An 18070-nucleotide genomic window follows, 5' to 3' on the forward strand; every position below is an offset into this window, starting at 1 on the left:
CTGACCAACCGTGTGCCCAGCACACCCTAGGAGAGCCCAAGGGTGGGCTCTACTCCTGGGTCCACACCCATGAAGGTCTGAGAAGGCAGAATTGGCCTCTTGGCATCTCTTCAGTATTCCAACCTGTGTTTCTATCCTCCAGTTGCACAGAATGGATGTCAGAAGAAACAAGGCTTAAAGGACCTGCTGAAAAGTAGAGAAATGGTTTACCCAACAGGTGGAAAGTGAATACAAAGTAATAAAAACACAGGGGCAAGGATTCTTTTATTATGTAGCACGTGAAGACCCTTTCCAGCCAGCTGAAAGAGTAAGCTAAAAACTGGGATACTGGAATCAAAAGCTGAAATGTTATTAGGACAACTCCATGGTTTCTGAGAATATTCAGAGTGAGGAGGTTTTTGGCAGAAGACAATTTCATTTACAGCTTGGAGCTGATTGCTGATGGCAACGCTGAGGTCAGAAGAGAGAAGATCCAGCCACCAGGAGCTGAGGAATTGCAGCAGGCGATAAGCAAGGAGGCACTTCACTCAGGAATTGAAAAAGTACAGGTCCCACCGAAAGGGTGGTGGTTTGGACTTAATGCTTCCAGATGTCTGGGCCTCTCATTTCTTAGTTTCCATTTGATTTATCTTGTGCAAATTCAGTCTCTTTTGGATACGTGCTTTTGTTACTCCAACGTTTACCTTTTCAGTTTTATAATTCTCCTATTGCACTCTTTACAAGTTATTTTCACAGCATAGGAGGAGTTACTAAAGTGAACGGCATTGGAAGGGGAAGGAAAAGGGGGAGACAAACATGGCATATTCATATTAAAATGGGCAGGTTCATGTCCTCCAAACGCAGTGTCATGGCTCCCTCTAACCCATGGAACTAAGCGTTGAATTTAGGAATACATTTTGCTTCTAAGTATAATTTTGTGATGCCCACAGTATCGTTGGCTATCTGCGATACGAATGAGGGAGAGGATGAGTTTCCTGAAATCCCGCTGGTTAGGGCCATCTCAGCAGAGGGAGGGCAAGTGTGTGGCTGTGCACAGCTGGTTCCGTTCTTGTGGGCTCAGGCCTGGGGTACAGAGAAGGGAAGGAGAAAAGGCTAGACTAGTGTGTGCTTCCCACAGACACTTGTCAGCAGTGGAGCAGGAAGCCCAGAATCATCCTCCGCCGCCCCTCACCCTCACAGCCAGACCGATGCCACGTGCAGACGTGATGGGATACATTCAGGGTGGTTTGGCCGTAGACCCAACGCCATGTTCAGACCAGTGCAGGTCTTAAAACGTCTCTTGAAATTGTCCGGTCTTCCCTCCAACCCCAGAGACACCCACCTCGTGAGGTTGACGTGGATGAGAAGAGCCTCTATGCCCTTATTTAACGTTCTCAATTCCCTGAGTAGGTAGTATCACTGTGCCCATTTTAGAGATGGGAAACCTGAGACCCTGGATGGAAAAGTGACCTGCCCATGGGTGCTCAGCCCTTCCAGGGCAGAGACAGCATCCAGACCTAAAGGTTGTGCCCTGGGGGTCACCCCTTAGAGCCTCTCCCTCCCCAGGCCAGCTCTGCCCAGCCTCCCTGCTCTGCTCCCCTTCATCCTGGCCCCTCCCCGCAGCCCCTCCCTCCCAACGACACACCTGACCCTGTTGCTAATGCATCATCACCCTGTAAGGCTCCCCCGTTATGCTGCCTGAAATGCAGAGTCTGTCCATCCTGTTCTCACGCGCGCAGGTCGGTCACCATGCGCCCCTCTCCCCCCAGCTCAGCGCTCTGCACTGACCACTGGGTGTGTTTTAAGTTTCTCGGATGAACCATGAACTCGGTGGAGAGCTACCCTGAGGATAGACGCCCCATCCAGTTCTCCTCTCCTCCTCTGTCTTCTGACTCCGGAGAAGTGGCGGGCAGGGCAGCGCTCTGACAGTTCTGCCACACTGATCAACATTATTCAATTAATAGTCATAGTATGTGTTTTGAATCTTTTTTCTAAATTGTCAAGACTTTCCTGTTTCTTTACATCTTACACATAATTGTGCAGTCACTAGGTACTAATGGATTGATTCAACCCAGCCCACGGTTCCATAAGCACCATTAGATTTTGAGTGCTTTTCTCTTGCATTTATAAAGAATTCAAAAGTTGACGCTGTTATGGGAGACTGTATTCTTATTTCAGTGAGGCTTCTCTGCTCTTATATGGAAAAAAACCCAAGATTACAGTTATGAAAGTGGCCCCAGTCAAGTTGGAATCTTAACAGCTGATGTCAGTGGGCTCAGATGCTGTTACCAGAAAACCAGGAAGCAACATGGGACACGTTTACTTGGATTGTAAACGTTTTGTGATCTGACCTTTAGGAAGCTAAAAGAGTCACTCTTCCAGAACTCTTTTTAACCTCAAAGGTAAACTGCTTCTTTGCTCTTTGCCTCCAAGAATGTTTGTTGTTCAGTCGCTAAGTCGTGTCCAACTCTTTGCAACCCCATGGACTGCAGCACGCCAGGCTTCCCGGTCCTTCACTGTCTCCCAGAGCTTGCTCAAACTCATGTCCATTAAGTCAGTGGTGCCATCAAACCATCTCATCCTCTGTCGTTCTCTTCTCCTGCCTTCAATCTTTTCCAGCATCAGGGTGTTTTTCAGTGAGTTGGCTCTTCACTTCAGGTGCCCAAAATCCTGGAAATTCAGCTTCAGCATCAGTCCTTCCAATGAATATTCAGGATTGATTTTCTTTAGCATTGACTAGTTTGCTCTTGCAGTCCAAGGGACTCTCAAGAGTCTTCTCTAGCACCACAATTCAAAATTATCAATTCTTCAGCACTCAGACTTGGCTAGATCCAGCTCTCACATCCATACATGACTACTGAGAAAACCATAGCTTTGACTATACGGACCTTTGTTGGTAAAGTGATGTCTCTGCTTTTTAATATACTGTCTGAATATTTGAACAGAAGGCATTTTCAAGCTCACCGAATTCAACACATTTTCGTTTTCATAGATAAGATCCAGACACTGAGATGTGAGGTGACTCAGAGTGGAATTAGTCAGACTCCCTCTTTAAAGCCGTTTCCACCTTTCTTCTGCCATAACACACATGAGAAATGACCAGTGTTCACGTACTGAAGGAGCTTCTACTCATAAATCAAGGCTTGTGGTCCACCCCAGGATCCTTGCTGCATCTCCAGGACTTTGTTCTCACCTAAAGTTTAACCATCAGTTAGGTGTTAACTGTCTGGTTCTCTTGACTTACCAGGAGCGCGTGGCCTATGATTGAATTTTAAAATAAAGAGCTATCACTCAGAGATCTGGGTTTGCTGCATCAACAATGAAGGCCATTCCCCATGGCCGCCCTGTAGCTGGAGACCCCTCCACAGAGGCCACAGTCACCGTGACCTGCCTGACCTCAGTGTCACGGGATGCACGTTGCCTGGGTTACAGGAATTTGGCTTTATGCATTTTTCACATAAACTGTGTGGACATCAGCTCATTTTCTATCCCTCGCTGCCTCCCAGGCTGTAAATGCTCTGAAACCAGTGTACTGGGTCTCCCCAATGTCCCATCCATCAGCTCAGATGCTGGTCTTTACCTAACCACCTGGTGAGGAGCTGGCAGATGTGAAGTTAGAAGGATCCAGGTCACTCTGGTTTTAGAAGTTTCAGTTTGCTCGGATGGCTGTTTCCACGCCTCCTAAGCCATAGACTTTTACTCTGTGAGAGACCAGAAAGCCGGGCTCACACCCTCTGTGCCAGTATCTAGGACGTACTCATGCTTACCCGTACAGGACTCAGAGTCCTTCCCATTCCTCTTCCACCCAAAGGCTGGACCCGTTTCCCAGATACTATCTGGGGTCTGGTGAGAAAGGCAGAACCTGAGGTTCACCTCAACCTGCTGAGTCAGACTCAGGGTGTCGGGCAGACCCCCAGAAGCACAGGCACAGCTAAGTCTGAGAGGCATCGCTGGAGCCGGCAGGGAGCCACTTTGTCTTCCTCCCTGTGTCCTCTGTCCCCAGCTGGCTCTGCACCCCTTCAGCTCTCCCCACACAGATAACGTGGCCCCTCCAGCCCCCGTCCTCTCCATCAGGAAGGAGCAGGCAGGGAGGGCTGTGCCCACCATGCCCCCCGGGCTGGGCTGCTGTTGAGTTCACGTTCCCCTGACTCAAAGAACTGCCCTAAGCTCTAGTTCTGTGACATTTTCTCCTCCAGTTCTTTTTATGCTTTCATGACATTCTCAATGAATATTCAGTGGAGTAGAATGTAGGCAAAATGGTCTGTAAATGGGAGTTTCCCTCAGGCTGCTATTCTGTCTCCTTAGCCATCCACCAGGGATCAAGCAGGACTGGATAATTATTGATACTTCAGTCGATGAAGCCCTCCTTGGCTGAGATCAGATTTTCCTCCCCTGAAACAAAATGAAGAGGTAAAGAGCCCCCTCCGGGCCTGCTCCCACCAGTGCCCGGGCACTCCTGCAGGCCTGTCTTGACATCAGGGTCAAATGAGCCTGCCATCAGCAGAGGGTCTTATGCCTGGTCACAGCTCATGAACACAGGCCATGGTTATCACATCTGTGACATCACAGTGTAACTCCAGGTTTCTGGGTGTCTTGAATGTGAGTCTACACTGCAAAACACTAGGTGGTCTACAGCACTCTGTGCCAGCAAGCACTGCTGAAGCACCAAGCAGTGAAAAAGCAGAATCAAGGGCTATGACACGATTAAGAGAAGGCGCACTCTTTGCCACCTTCATTATTTTTGAAGTAGGTTCAGTGTGTCAACTAAAATAGGCAGGAAACATCAATTGTGCCATATGGGGCTTCCCAGGTGGCGCTAGTCATAAAGAATCCACCTGCCAGTGCAGGAAATACGAGAGACGTGGATTTGATCCCTGGGTTGGGAAAATCCTCTGGAGGAGGAAATGGCAACCTATTCCAGTATTCTTGCCGGAAGAACTCCACAGACAGAGGAGCCTGGCAAGCTACAGTCCATGGGGTCACAAAGAGTCGGACACAACTGAGCACATTATCCTATACCCAACCAGTTCCTACAGCTTTTTCTGTGGCTTTCAAGGCTTCTTATAAGATGCTTTCCCCCTATCCCCAGTGGCACCCCATTCCAGTACTCTTGCCTGGAAAATCCCATGGACGGAGGGGCCTGGTAGGCTGCAGTCCATGGGGTCGCTGAGGGTTGGACGTGACTGAGCGACTTCACTTTCACTTTTCACTTTCATGCCTTGGAGAAGGAAATGGCAACCCACTCCAGTGTTTTTGCCTGGAGAATCCCAGGGACGGGGAGCCTGGTGGGCTGCCGTCTATGGGGTCGCACAGAGTCGGACACGACTGAAGTGACTTAGCAGCCCTATCCCCAAAGAGTTTAAATTAAAACTTTTCAACTGTGACCACAGTCATCTCTAGACATCATCAGTGTGTTGACTATCATTAGGGAAATTGGGAATGACAGGAAAGACAGAAGAGGGGCTAGAAACATAAAGGAAATGGAGTGTAAACTGGTTACAAATAATAACTGTTTACCTAACGCAAACCTCTCAGGCTGGTTTTATGTCTGCTAACGGCTACCCTCACACACCCCACCCCAGCCCTATGCATGCCTGGAGGAACCCTCCTCAGGCTGTCTGCCTCTGTTCCCCCATTCTCAGGGTTTCTGTTACATGAAGACAGAAGGTAGGGTGGAAGGAAAACAAGCTTTCTGGGGAATGCTTCCTAGAACACAGCCTGGGAGTCCTGGGACCTCAGTCCTGAGAGTGCAGAGGGATGAATCTCATTTAGTTTGAATGGTACCAAAGCCCCCTGGACGGACAGGTGGGCATGCTGGAAAGTCAGTTGGGGTGGATATTTTGGGGGTTCCAGTCCAAATATGGTGGACTTAGAAAAGAACACTATTGTGTAGGCCAGAGTGAGCTCTAGTGCCAGTGGACGCTATGTGATAACCACAGCTCATCCTCCGAAAAACCTTCCCATAAGAACAGTATGTGCTGGAGTCATAGAACAGTCTGGTCACAGGCCAGTATTCCCATGGGCCCTTTTTGAAACTGGAAATAACTCACTCATTCTTGGGCTTCCCAGTTCACACTAGTGGTAAAGAACCTACCTACCAATGAAGGAGACTTAAGAGACATGGGTTTGAAAGCTGGGTGAGAAAGATCCCCTGAAGGAGGAAATGGCAACCCACTCCAGTATTCTTGCCTGGAGAGTCCATGGACAGAGGAGCCTGGTGGGCTTCAGTCCATGGGGTCACACAAGAGTTGGACATGACTGAAGTGATTACTCACGCACTCATTCTTGGCTGCTCAGAACCTCGTGTTTTTAGAGGGAAAAGGACTAGTGGGGATCTCATCCAAGCACTCATGTCACAGACGAGACAAAGCCCCAGGGGAAAGGGCCCAGGCTCTGCCCCCATCACCCGATGGGCAATCTTGCCACTTGCTGGAGGTTTGCAGTGGTTCTTAGCCACAAAGGTGATGGGCATAGATGTCCATCAGCTCCTTCACTCTGCCCCTGAACCTTCCAGCACTGTCCCTTCCACGGACACGTGTTGGAAGCTGCAGTGGTAAGCGGTGAAAATGTTATACATGCTCAGGAGAAACAAGGCCTCTCCTGGGGGCCCTCAGGTTCCCTGGGGGCAGTCCTGTGGGGTTGCTTCTGAGCCCAGACTCTGCTCCTACTCTGGCTCCCCACCCCGTCTATGGAGGACTGGCTCCATGGGGGACGTGCACCCAGGCAGTGAATGAGTGGACCCATAGGCTCTGAGGAGGAATCCTCACTCCTCTGGCATTTCATTCAAAATATGTTCAAAGAAACAATCCTACTTCATCTTCATGAGAGGAGATCGTTTTCTAAAAACTAAATTGAAGTATCATAATAGCACCACACAATTAAAGGAAATCATTAGGAGGAATTGCCTTTGGGCTTCTTAAATCTTGCACAGGAAAATATTTTTATTAGAATGAATCCATTTGCAGATTACTGAAATGGTCTCTAACAAAACATGACGATGAGTGTTCTTAGAGACAGAGTTTTCAAAGATGTTAAGGGAAACTATCAGCCCCTGCCCAAGCTTATTTTAATAGACACTCTTTTCTTACCATAAGAGCAGATGATTTTATACTCAGTTCAGTTCAGTTCAGTCACTCAGTTGTGTCCAACTCTTTGCAACCCCATGAATCGCAGCACGCCAGGCATCCCTGTCCATCACCAACACCCGGAGTCTACCCAAACTCATGTCCATCGAGTCGGTGATGCCATCCAGCCATCTCATCTGCTGTCGTCCACTTCTCCTCCTGCCCCCAATCCCTTCCAGCATCAGGGTCTTTTCCAATGAGTCAACTCTTCGCATGAGGTGACCAAAGTACTGGAGTTTCAGCTTCAGCATCAGTCCCTCCACTGAACACCCAGGACTGATCTCCTTTAGGATGGACTCGTTGAATCTCCTTGCAGGCCAAGATATTCTCAAGAGTCTTCTCCAAAACCACAGTTCAAAAGTATCAATTCTTCAGCGCTCAGCTTTCTTCACAGTCCTACTCTCACATCCATACATGACCACTGGAAAAACCGTAGCCTTGACTAGAAGGACCTTTGTTGGCAAAGTAACGTCTCTGCTTTTGAATATGCTATCTAAGTTGGTCATAACTTTCCTTCAAAGGAGTAAGCATCTTTTAATTTCATGGCTGCAGTCACCATCTTCAGTGATTTTGGAGCCCAGAAAAATAAAGTCTGACACTGTTTCCTCATCTGTTTGCCATGAAGTGATGGGACCGGATGCCATGACCTTAGTTTTCTGAATGTTGAGCTTTAAGCCAACTTTTTCACTCTCCTCTTTCACTTTCATCAAGAGGCTTTTTAGTTCCTCTTCACTTTCTGCCATAAGGGTGGTGTCATCTGCATATCTGAGGTTATTGATATTTCTCCCAGCAATCTTGATTCCAGCTTGTGTTTCTTCCAGCTTGTGTTTCTTCCAGCCCAGCATTTCTCATGATGTACTCTGCATGTAAGTTAAATAAGCAGGGTGACAATATGCAGCCTTGATGTACTCCTTTTCCTATTTGGAACCAGTCTGTTGTTCTATGTCCAGTTCTAACTGTTGCTTCTTGACCTGCATATAGGCTTCTCAAGAGGCAGATCAGGTGGTCTGGTATTCCCATCTCTTTCAGACTTTTCCACAGTTTATTGTGATCCACACAATCAAAGGCATTGGCATAGTCAATAAAGCAGAATTAGATGTTTTTCTGGAACTCTCTTGCTTTTTCCATGATCCAGCAGATGTTGGCAATTTGATTTCTGGTTTCTCTGCCTTTTCTAAAACCAGCTTGAACATCTGGAAGTTCACAGTTCACGTATTGCTAAAGCCTGGCTTGGAGAATTTTGAGCACAACTTTACTAGTGTGAGATGAGTGCAATTGTGTGGTAGTTTGAGCATTCTTTGGCATTGCCTTTCTTTGGGATTGGAATGAAAACTGACCTTTTCCAGTCCTGAGGCCACCACTGAGTTTTCCAAATTTGCTGGCATATTGAGTGCAGCACTTTCACAGCATCATCTTTCAGGATTTGAAATAGCTCAACTGGAATTCCATCACCTGCACTAGCTTTGTTCGTAGTGATGCTTTCTAAGGCCCACTTGACTTTACATTCCAGGATGTCTGGTTCTAGGTGAGTGATCACACCATTGTGATTATCTGGGTCATGAAGATCTTTTTTGTACAGTTCTTCTATGTATTCTTGCCACCTTTTCTTAATATCTTCTGCTTTTTTTAGGTCCATACCATTTCTGTCCTTTATCAAGCCCATCTTTGCATGAAATGTTTCCTTGGTATCTCTAATTTTCTTGAAGAGATCTCTAGTCTTTCCCATTCTGTTGTTTTCCTCTATTTCCTTGCATTGATCGCTGAGGAAGACTTTCTTATCTCTACTTGCTATTCTTTGGAACTCTGCATTTCAGATGCTTATATCTTTACTTTTCTCCTTTTCTTTTTGCTTTGCTTCTTTTCACAGCTATTTGTAAGGCCTCCCCAGACAGCCATTTTGCTTTTCTGCATTTCTTTTCCATGGGGATGTTCTTGCTCCCTGTCTCCTGTACAATGGCATGAACCTCCATCCATAGGTCATCAGGCTAGTTCACACTGTCTATCAGATCTAGTCCCTTAAATCTAGTTCTCACTTCCACTGTATAATCATAAGGGATTTGATTTAGGTCATACCTGAATGGTCTAATGGTTTTCCCTACTTTCTTCAGTGTAAGTCTGAATTTGGCAATAAGGAGTTCATGATCTGAGCCACAGTCAGCTCCCAGTCTTGTTTTTGCTGACTGTATAGAGCTTTTCCATCTTTGGCTGCAAAGAATATAATCAATCTGATTTCGGTGTTGACCATCTGGTGATGTCCATGTGTAGAGTCTTCTCTTGTGTTATTGGAAGAGGGTGTTTGCTATGACCAGTGTGTTCTCTTGGCAAAACTCTATTAGCCTTTGCCCTGCTTCATTGCGTATTCCAAGGCCAAATTTGCCTGTTACTCCAGGTGTTTCTTGACTTCCTACTTTTGCATTCCAGTCCCCTATAATGAAAAGAACATCTTTTTTGGGTGTTAGTTCTAAAAGGTCTTGTAGGTCTTCATAGAACCATTCCACTTCAGCTTCTTCAGTGTTATTGGTTGGGGCATAGGCTTGGATTACCGTGATATTGAATGGTTTGCCTTGGAAACGAACAGAGATCATTCTGTCGTTTTTGAGATTGCATCCAAGTACTGTATTTCAGACTCTTTTGTTGACTATGATAGCTACTCCATTTCTTCTAAGGGATTCCTGCCCACAGTAGTAGATATAATGGTCATCTGAGTTAAATTCACCCATTCCAGTCTATTTCAATTCGCTGATTCCTAGAATGTCGACGTTCAGTCTTGTCATCTCCTGTTTGACCACTTCCAATTTGCCTTGATTCATGGACCTAATATTCCAGGTTCCTATGCAATATTGCTCTTTACAGCATCAGACCTTGCTTCTATCACCAGTCACATCCACAACTGGGTGTTGTTTTTGCTTTGGCTCCATCCCTTCATTCTTTCTGGAGTTATTTCTCCACTGATCTCCAGTAGCATATTGGGCACCTACTGACCTGGGGAGTTCCTCTTTCAGTATCCTGTCATTTTGCCTTTTCATACTGTTCATGGGGTTCTCAAGGCAAGAATACTGAAGTGGCTTGCCATTCTCTTCTCCAGTGGACCACATTCTGCCAGACCTCTCCACCATGACCCATCCATCTTGGGTGGCCCCACACGGCATGGCTTGGTTTCATTGAGTTAGACAAGGCTGTGGTCCATGCAATCAGATTGGCCAGCTTTGTGTGATTATGGTTTCAGTGTGTCTGCCCTCTGATGCCCTCTCACAACACCTACCGTCTTACTTGGGTTTCTCTTACCTTGGACGTGGAGTATCTCTTCACGGCTGCTCCAGCAAAGCACAGCTGCTGCTCCTTATCCTGGACGAGGTCGCCCTTCCTGACCTTGAACGTGGAGTAGTTCCTCTCTCCTGCGCCCGCGGAGCTACCATTCCTCGGACATGGGGTAGTTCCTCTCAGCGGCCGCCCCTAACCTCGGACGTGGGGTAGCTCTGATTTTTTTTATACTAATACCACTTTATTTATTTTGTAAATTAGTTACTGGATATGTTAGTTGAATCAGTTCAGTTCAGTCGCTCAGTCGTGTCCGACTCTTTGTGACCCCATGGACTGCAGCACGCCAGGCCTCCCTGTTCATCACCAACTCCCGGAGTTTACTCAAACACATGCCCATTGAGTCGGTGATGCCATCCAACCATCTCATCCTCTGTCGTCCCCTTCTCCTCCCGCCTTCAATCTTCCCCAGCATCAGGGTCTTTTCAAATCAGTCAGTTTTCGAATCAGGTGACCAAAGTACTGGAGTTTCAACTTCAGTATGTTAGTTAAATACTTATTCTCTTAATACTCCTAATTATAACCAATGATGCTGAGTCTGAACCCTTTTTTGGAATGCTGATGCGCTCACTCATCAGTGTTCTCTGCCAGCAGCGACAGAGGTGTTCAGAGGGCTGCAGAGATAAATGTGACACTGTATCATGTGCTAAGTAGTAGTTAGCACACTAAGTCATGTCTGACTCTTTGCCACCCCATGAACTGCAGCACGCCAGGCTTCCCTGTCCTCCACTATCTCCCAGAGTTTGCTCAAATTCAGTCGATTGAATCGGTGATGCCATCCAACCATCTGGCCCTCTGTCACCTCATTCTCCTGCCCTCAGTCTTTCCCAGCATCAGGGTCTTTTCCAATAAGTCAGCTCTTTGCTTCAGATGCCCAAAGTACTAGAGCTTCAGCTTCATCATCACTCCTTCCAATGAATATTCAGGATTGATTTCCTTTAGGATGGACTAATTTGATCACCTTCAACTCTCAAGAGTCTTCTCCAGCACCACCACACTTTGAAAGCATTGATTCTTCTGTGCTCAGCCTTCTTTATGGTCCAAGTCTCATGTCCATACATGACTACTGGAAAAACCATAGCTTTGACTAGATGGACCTTTGACAGCAAAATGATGTCTCTGCTTTTTAATATGCTGTCCAGGTTTGTCATAGCTTTCCTTCCAAGGGACAAGTGTCTTTTAAGTTCATGGCTGCAGTCACCATCTGCAGTGATTGTGAAGCCCGAGAAAATAAAATGTCACTGCTTCTACTCTTTCCCTTTCTGTTTGCCATGAAGTGATGGAAGCCAATGCCATTATCTTAGTTTTTTCTAATGTTGAGTTTCAAGCTAGCTTTCTCAGTCCCTCATCAAGAGGCTCTTTAGTTCTTCAGTTTCTGCCATTAGATTGGTATCATTTGCATATCTGAGGTTGTTGATGTTTCCCCTGGCAAGCTTGATTCCAGCTTGTGATTCATCCAGCTGGGCATTTCACATGAGGCACTCTGCATATAAATTAAATAAGCAGGGTGACAATACATAGGCTTGTCATATTTCTTTCCCAATTTTGAACCAGTCAATTGTTCCATGTCTGGTTCTAACTGTTGCTTCCTGACTCGTGTACAGGTTTCTCAGGAGACAGGTAAGTGGTCTGTTACTCCCATCGCTTTAAGTAGAATGATTTATCTTGGGAGTATTAATAAGTGTTTCACTGTAGTGGTCTTGGTTGAGGGGTGGGGGAGTCAAGTTTTTCAGAAGGTCATAAATAAGACCCATGAATGCTTAACTGTTATACAAGTTTTCTATAAAGTAACATATTTAAGTATGATTTACACCTTGTCTTCTTAGTTCTCTGGGGGACTTGGAAAAATACATTAAAAAAACTTGATTTCTGCCCATTGTGTGAAAAATTATGGAGCATTTATAATCAGAATATCTTTTTATATGGTTTATCTAGAAGTATTTCTAGGGGTGTTCTTGTCTGGTGCTTGGTTAGTTTAAAAAAAGCTTGTATTTAATGAGATGAACTTAGTACACATTTCGTTTACAGGAGATGGTGTTTTCAAATACACTGGTTAGCGAAAATAAGATAAACATGTTGACTTTTTAAAAACCGTTTTGTGATTACTGTCGTTTCTTGCCATCTTTTAAGTTTTTGAAGCGTTAGGTGCTTGTTAGAGTGATAGAAGTCAAAAGTTTTGCATCATTGCAAAACAGGCATCTTAGAAGTCACCGAGACTGTAGCCTAAGCAGATAAGAGAGCCACAGGAATTCAGTGGCATGTCATGAACTGGGAACCGGGCTTTGCGGACCAACATTTCTACTGTCATCTCGTGTTTCCTGGGTTTGGGTTTAAGTGATGCCGGGGCCGGGCGTGATCGGGAGGCGGGTCTCTCTGATGGGGAGGCGCCAGGAGGAGTTGGCGCGTGGGAACCCTCCGCCGCTCTTCTTCCGGAGCCGCGCCGGCCTCCGAGCGCCGGGCGCGGGCGGCGGGGCCCCATGCAGCCGCCGGGATCACCTCCCTCCCGGGCTGGCGGGGGGCGCCCCGGGGCGGGGGCGGCAGGGCGGGGGCGCACGGCTTCGCTGTTGCTACAGCCGTGATGTCACTCGCCCATCCTAACCCGCGGTTGGTTGTTGTGTGTTTCAGCTCTGCCTGCAGTTGAACACAAAGACCTGGAGGAGACTCCCACATCCTTCGGGGAGGAGAAAGGAGCGGCGAGGCCCGATTAAAGGAACTTGGAGGCTGGTGGCCTCTCCGCACCGGCCGGCCGGCGAGGGGGCGAGGGGATTAGAGTCCCGGGGCAGTGACCGAGCAGGAGATGAGGCGCTGCCGCCGCCGCTGACCCTCGGTTCCGGACCATCCGCTGCGCTTTGTGCCGCCCGCACATGTGTCTGCCCGGCGCATCCGGAGGCGCGCACACGAGCATCCACCACGGCCGCCGGGGAGAGAGTGCCCGCCATGCCCACGGAGAGCCTACAGACAGGTAGCATGGTGAAGCCGGTCAGCCCCGCCGGCACCTTCACGTCGGCCGTGCCCCTGCGCATCCTCAACAAGGGGCCCGACTACTTTCGCCGCCAGGCGGAGCCCAACCCCAAGAGACTCAGCGCCGTGGAGCGGCTGGAGGCCGACAAGGCCAAGTACGTCAAGAGCCAGGAGGTCATCAACGCCAAGCAGGAGCCCGTGAAGCCGGCGGTGCTGGCCAAGCCCCCCGTCTGCCCCGCCGCCAAGCGCGCGCTCGGTAGCCCCACGCTCAAGGGCTTCGGCGGCGGCGGCGGCGGAGCCAAGAGCGAGGGGGGCGCGCCTCGCGAGACCCTGAAGCTGGAGATCCTCAAGAACATCCTCAACAGCTCCGAAGGCTCGAGCACGGGCTCGGGCCACAAGCACAGCGCGCGGAACTGGCCGGCGCCCCGGGCTGACGCGGCCGAGCTGCACCGGCACTCGTTCGCCGAGTCGCTGCGCGCGCGCCCCGCGCCGGGCCGGGGCAGCCCCCAGGAGGGCGGCTCGCACGTGGGCCGCCGGCCGCCGGAGCCCGCCTCTTCCGCCGCCGCCGCCGCCGACGCCTTTCTGCACGTGTCGCACAGCTCCTCGGACATCCGCCAGGGGCCCGGGGCCAGGCCCCTGAAGGCTATCCTCCCCTGCAGCAGTTCCGCCCCGCCGCTGCCCCCCAAGCCCAAGGTGGCCGCCCCGGCCGCAGTGAAGTCCCCCGAGGCCGAGGCGGCCGAGCCGGCTGGCGGGGTGGGCCGGAGACCCTCGCTGCAGCGCTCCAAGTCAGACTTGAGCGATAGGTATTTCCGCGTGGACGCCGACGTGGAGCGCTTCTTCAACTACTGCGGACTGGATCCAGAGGAGCTGGAGAACCTGGGCATGGAGAACTTCGCGCGGGCCAACTCGGACATCATCTCGCTCAACTTCCGCAGCGCCAGCATGATCAGCTCGGACTGCGAACAGTCTCAGGACAGTAACAGTGACCTTAGGAACGATGACAGTGCCAATGACCGGGTGCCCTACGGCATCTCCGCCATCGAGAGGAACGCGCGCATCATCAAGTGGTTGTACAGCATCAAACAGGCCAGGGAGTCGCAGAAGGTGTCCCACGTGTAAGAGGCAGCAGCGCGCCCGGAGGGAGGCAGGGGGGTCTCTGTCCGCGCCTCGGCACTTGTGAAGGTTGTGAGGTCTCCTTGAAGTGTTGTGAGCTTCTCCACTCTCTTTGTGTTGCTTGTTGTGCAATGTCTTTCCAGTTGCATGCCCGCCAACACGGGGACTGACCTGACGTCCTCGGCTACCATCGCTGCAGAGCCTGGCCGGTCGCGCGTCACCCGCCCCAAAGTGTCAGGCCACATCCTAATTTAGGGCTTCAATCTTTGGCAAAACTGTTTACACGGAAAACGGTATACAACTTCTTCAATATTTATGTGGTTCTAGTGTTTTTATATCCCGCGCTATGGTGTCTTAATTAAAGGTTTTATCAACTGGCTTTTAAGTTGGGAGTAACATCTTTTTGAATTAAAAAAAAAAAAAGCCTATTTGCCTACATGTGAGATCCTAACGGGAAAATAAATGGGCTCTGCTATCAAACAGATAGTGAGGGATCCCAGAGAGACCCGGGCTGGGCTTTCTGAGAAAGAAAGTGGGGAATCCGATGTCAGTCATTATTGACAGTCCTCTTGCCATTTACACAAGTAATGGTTGGGGACACGTATGTTCTGTGTCTGATTTGGTGTATAAACTTTGATGGTTCTGTGTAATACTGACCCCAAGGAAAGACAATCAGATACAATGAAGGGGATTAAATCAGGAGGTTGGGTGTTAAGAGGGGCTTGTTGCTATTGATCTGATTTGGGTTGATTTAGAAATTTTGACTATCAATCATTTGACAGAACTGGCCACCCTAGAGCTGATACTGAATTTTTTTTTTTTAAAGTTAGTTTTTTGGTTGAGAACTCTTAAGTGGATTCTCCTCCCTCCCTTTGTTGTAATTGTTTTATCTGGGAGAGGGGAGTGGGGCTTGGGTGGTGGGAACTACCTGAAGACCACCGAACACAAATGGAAATGCCAGCCATATCAGTTTAGAGCCTTCTCTTCAGAAGTCAGTACCTTTGGTAGCTGAACCAGATCTGGGCAGCATGACTATGTCCTCATGCATATGTTAACCTGTGAGGCTGCAGGGAACTTGAAACATGACTCTGTGTAGCTTTTCAACCCGAAGATCCGTAGGGCTGCATATCAGCTTGTTCCCCCATAACCTGTCCTACAGGTGGTCTAGTTGGCTGTCCCTCAGCTGACAGTCATCCTGCAGTAGCCAAGGGGTCCACCTGGGATGCTCGGCTTCCTCGCTCTTATAGAAATGCCCTGGAGCTCCCAGCAGCACTGCCTTAGCCTTCATCAGCTCATAGGACACTTTTTATGCTGTAAATGCTGTAAGACTTTGTACATACTTCAGTTGTTTATGAAATCTTTAAGAAGAAGAAAAAAAAAAGAAACGTTACTCTAATAAATAGCTCTGGTGTAGGCTTTCATGGTGGTGGTTTCTCTTTGTCTTTTCCTTCACTCCCTCCACACAAGTTTCACTTTGGACTGTGAGCCAGAAGGAGACTTTTGAGGGTCTTGAAGAAAGCATTTCATTAAGTTATTTTCACCATATCACAATTATTCTGAACAGCTGTATTCTTCCTTGTAGCTAGATCAGTGTGCTTTTTTGCTAAAATAGTTTCACCGGGGTTCCTAAAATCTGCTGCTGCTGCTTAGTTCACAACTTTCAGTTTTTTATCTTTTCTTAAAATCAGGATTTTTTACATCTTCCACCAAACTCTTAAGTTGTAATTACTTGTTACAACTTCTGACAGTTGAGTTCTGACAGTGGAGACATACCTTTGAAATTTATAGCCTCGTTCTTAATTGAACAAACTCAGGATCCTTAATGTTACATTTGTTTATATAGTAGTCCACTCATTCATTCATTCATTCCTCTATCAAAAGGGTATATGATGAGTGACTCCATTTTCAGGCCTTACCATCGACCCAAGACTGCTGTGGTCAACAACACAGTATCTGCCTCAAGGAACTTAGATTTTCACTTGAATTTTCATTCTAGTGAAGTATCATTCCTCCCAGTGGACCTGTCTTATCTCCTGTTATTAATAGGACAGTGAGTATTCAACAGCTATTTAATGAATCAAGTTATTTGAAGATTAACATTTTTTAAAAGTTCCGTATAACATGTAAAAGTAAAAGAGGATTATTTTTAAAGTTTCAGAAACAATATGATTTCCAACGTTTACACTCACCAACATTTTCCTTTGAAAATCAGACTTGGTTCTTTAACTCTCTACTGGTTTTGAATTTTTCTGGTTCTCTTCTTAATTTTAGTTCAACTAGAACTCTACTTGCCCGAAGAGTCTGAAATACTGCTATGAGTGGTGATGGTAAAATGGATTAAAGATAATAGGATGAAAGCTTAATATTTTTATATACACACACATTTTCTTCCTTCATCATTTGGATAGAAATGAAGCCATTTAAAATATTTATGGCTTTAGTATTTATATACCCATCTCTTTCTGGGGCTATTGAAATACCAAAGATAGATGTTACTTTCCTAAAGTAACTGGTGTTGGGAGATGAGGGCTTGGCAAATTTAATATCACTGCCTATGCTGTTTTAGTTATAGATTTTGTTTCCGTTCTTCCAGTGCTTCACACCTTAACCTGTGTTCCAACAAACCTATAACTCACCCCACTATTGTTCAGTCTAATCATCTGTGGCCTTTATACCATGAACAAATGTGAGGCTTTGGGTTCTTATGGAACTTGGGAATTCCTTATTTTCTTTTTGTCCTTGAAATTAGAGCTTCTATAAAAGATGATTTCAAATGCTTCACATTAAATCCAAGAGTAAGCCATTTCCTAATTGTGAAGTCCTTTTTGCAAAATGCTCACTTTTTTTTAGCTCATGGGTGTAAGTATATTGATAGTGCGTGTGCATGGGTGATGATACTGTTGGTGTGAATATAGGGCTGTAATATAGTTCAGCCCACTTTTATTCCCCCACACAGTGTAGAGTGACGCAGGATTGCACTAGCTGGCCCTAGAGACTACTTGTTTCTTTCTGCAAAGCAGCATTTTTTACGACAATCCTCCCATACCCACCTCCTCTATCATTGACTCTGTTCAGGCTCTCTTCTTCTCTTGACTGCCCTGTTATTCCTACAACTTTCTAACTGGAGGTCCCCCTCTATCCAGTCAGCCTCTACCCATCTCATTTCTTGCCCAGGATATTGTAATCAACTCTGTTCGTGTCATCCTTCCACTTAAACAAGTTGCTAATAGGATTAATCCTAACTTCTTAACAAGATTGTCAGGCATCTCGCTATCAGGCCTCACGTTCTGTGTCCCTTTTAGCCACCAAGCCTAGGCCTCTGGGCTCCAACCAAACAGAAGTTTTCACTGGGGACTATTTAACCACTGCATCAGTGATCTATCTATACCTATGTGGTGATAATGGTGACTCAGACAGTAGAGAATCTGCCTGCCATGCAGGTGACCCGGGTTCAATCCCTGGGTTGGAAAGATCCCCAGGAAAAGGGAATGGCTACCCATTCCAGTATTCTTGCCTGCGAAATACCATGGACAGAGGACCCTGGTGGGTTACAGTCCATGGGGGTCACAAAGAGT

At 47.4% G+C, this 18070-nt stretch overlaps 1 protein-coding gene across 2 annotated transcripts in view; it reads left to right on the forward strand.

Annotated features, from left to right (window-relative positions):
* FAM110B (family with sequence similarity 110 member B) overlaps window positions 1-17298 on the forward strand; it is a 143491-nt gene extending 126193 nt beyond the window's left edge. For both annotated transcript variants that reach the window (XM_061438788.1, XM_061438789.1), the window contains one exon: window positions 13047-17298. In XM_061438788.1, coding sequence (XP_061294772.1) covers window positions 13047-14501 — 1455 coding nt within the window. In that variant the 3' untranslated portion in view covers window positions 14502-17298. The remainder of the gene's footprint in view (window positions 1-13046) is intronic.
* The last annotated feature ends 772 nt before the right edge of the window (window positions 17299-18070 follow it).

Source organism: Bos javanicus, chromosome 14 (assembly GCF_032452875.1).
Source record: "Bos javanicus breed banteng chromosome 14, ARS-OSU_banteng_1.0, whole genome shotgun sequence".
NCBI classification, from domain to species: domain Eukaryota; kingdom Metazoa; phylum Chordata; class Mammalia; order Artiodactyla; family Bovidae; genus Bos; species Bos javanicus.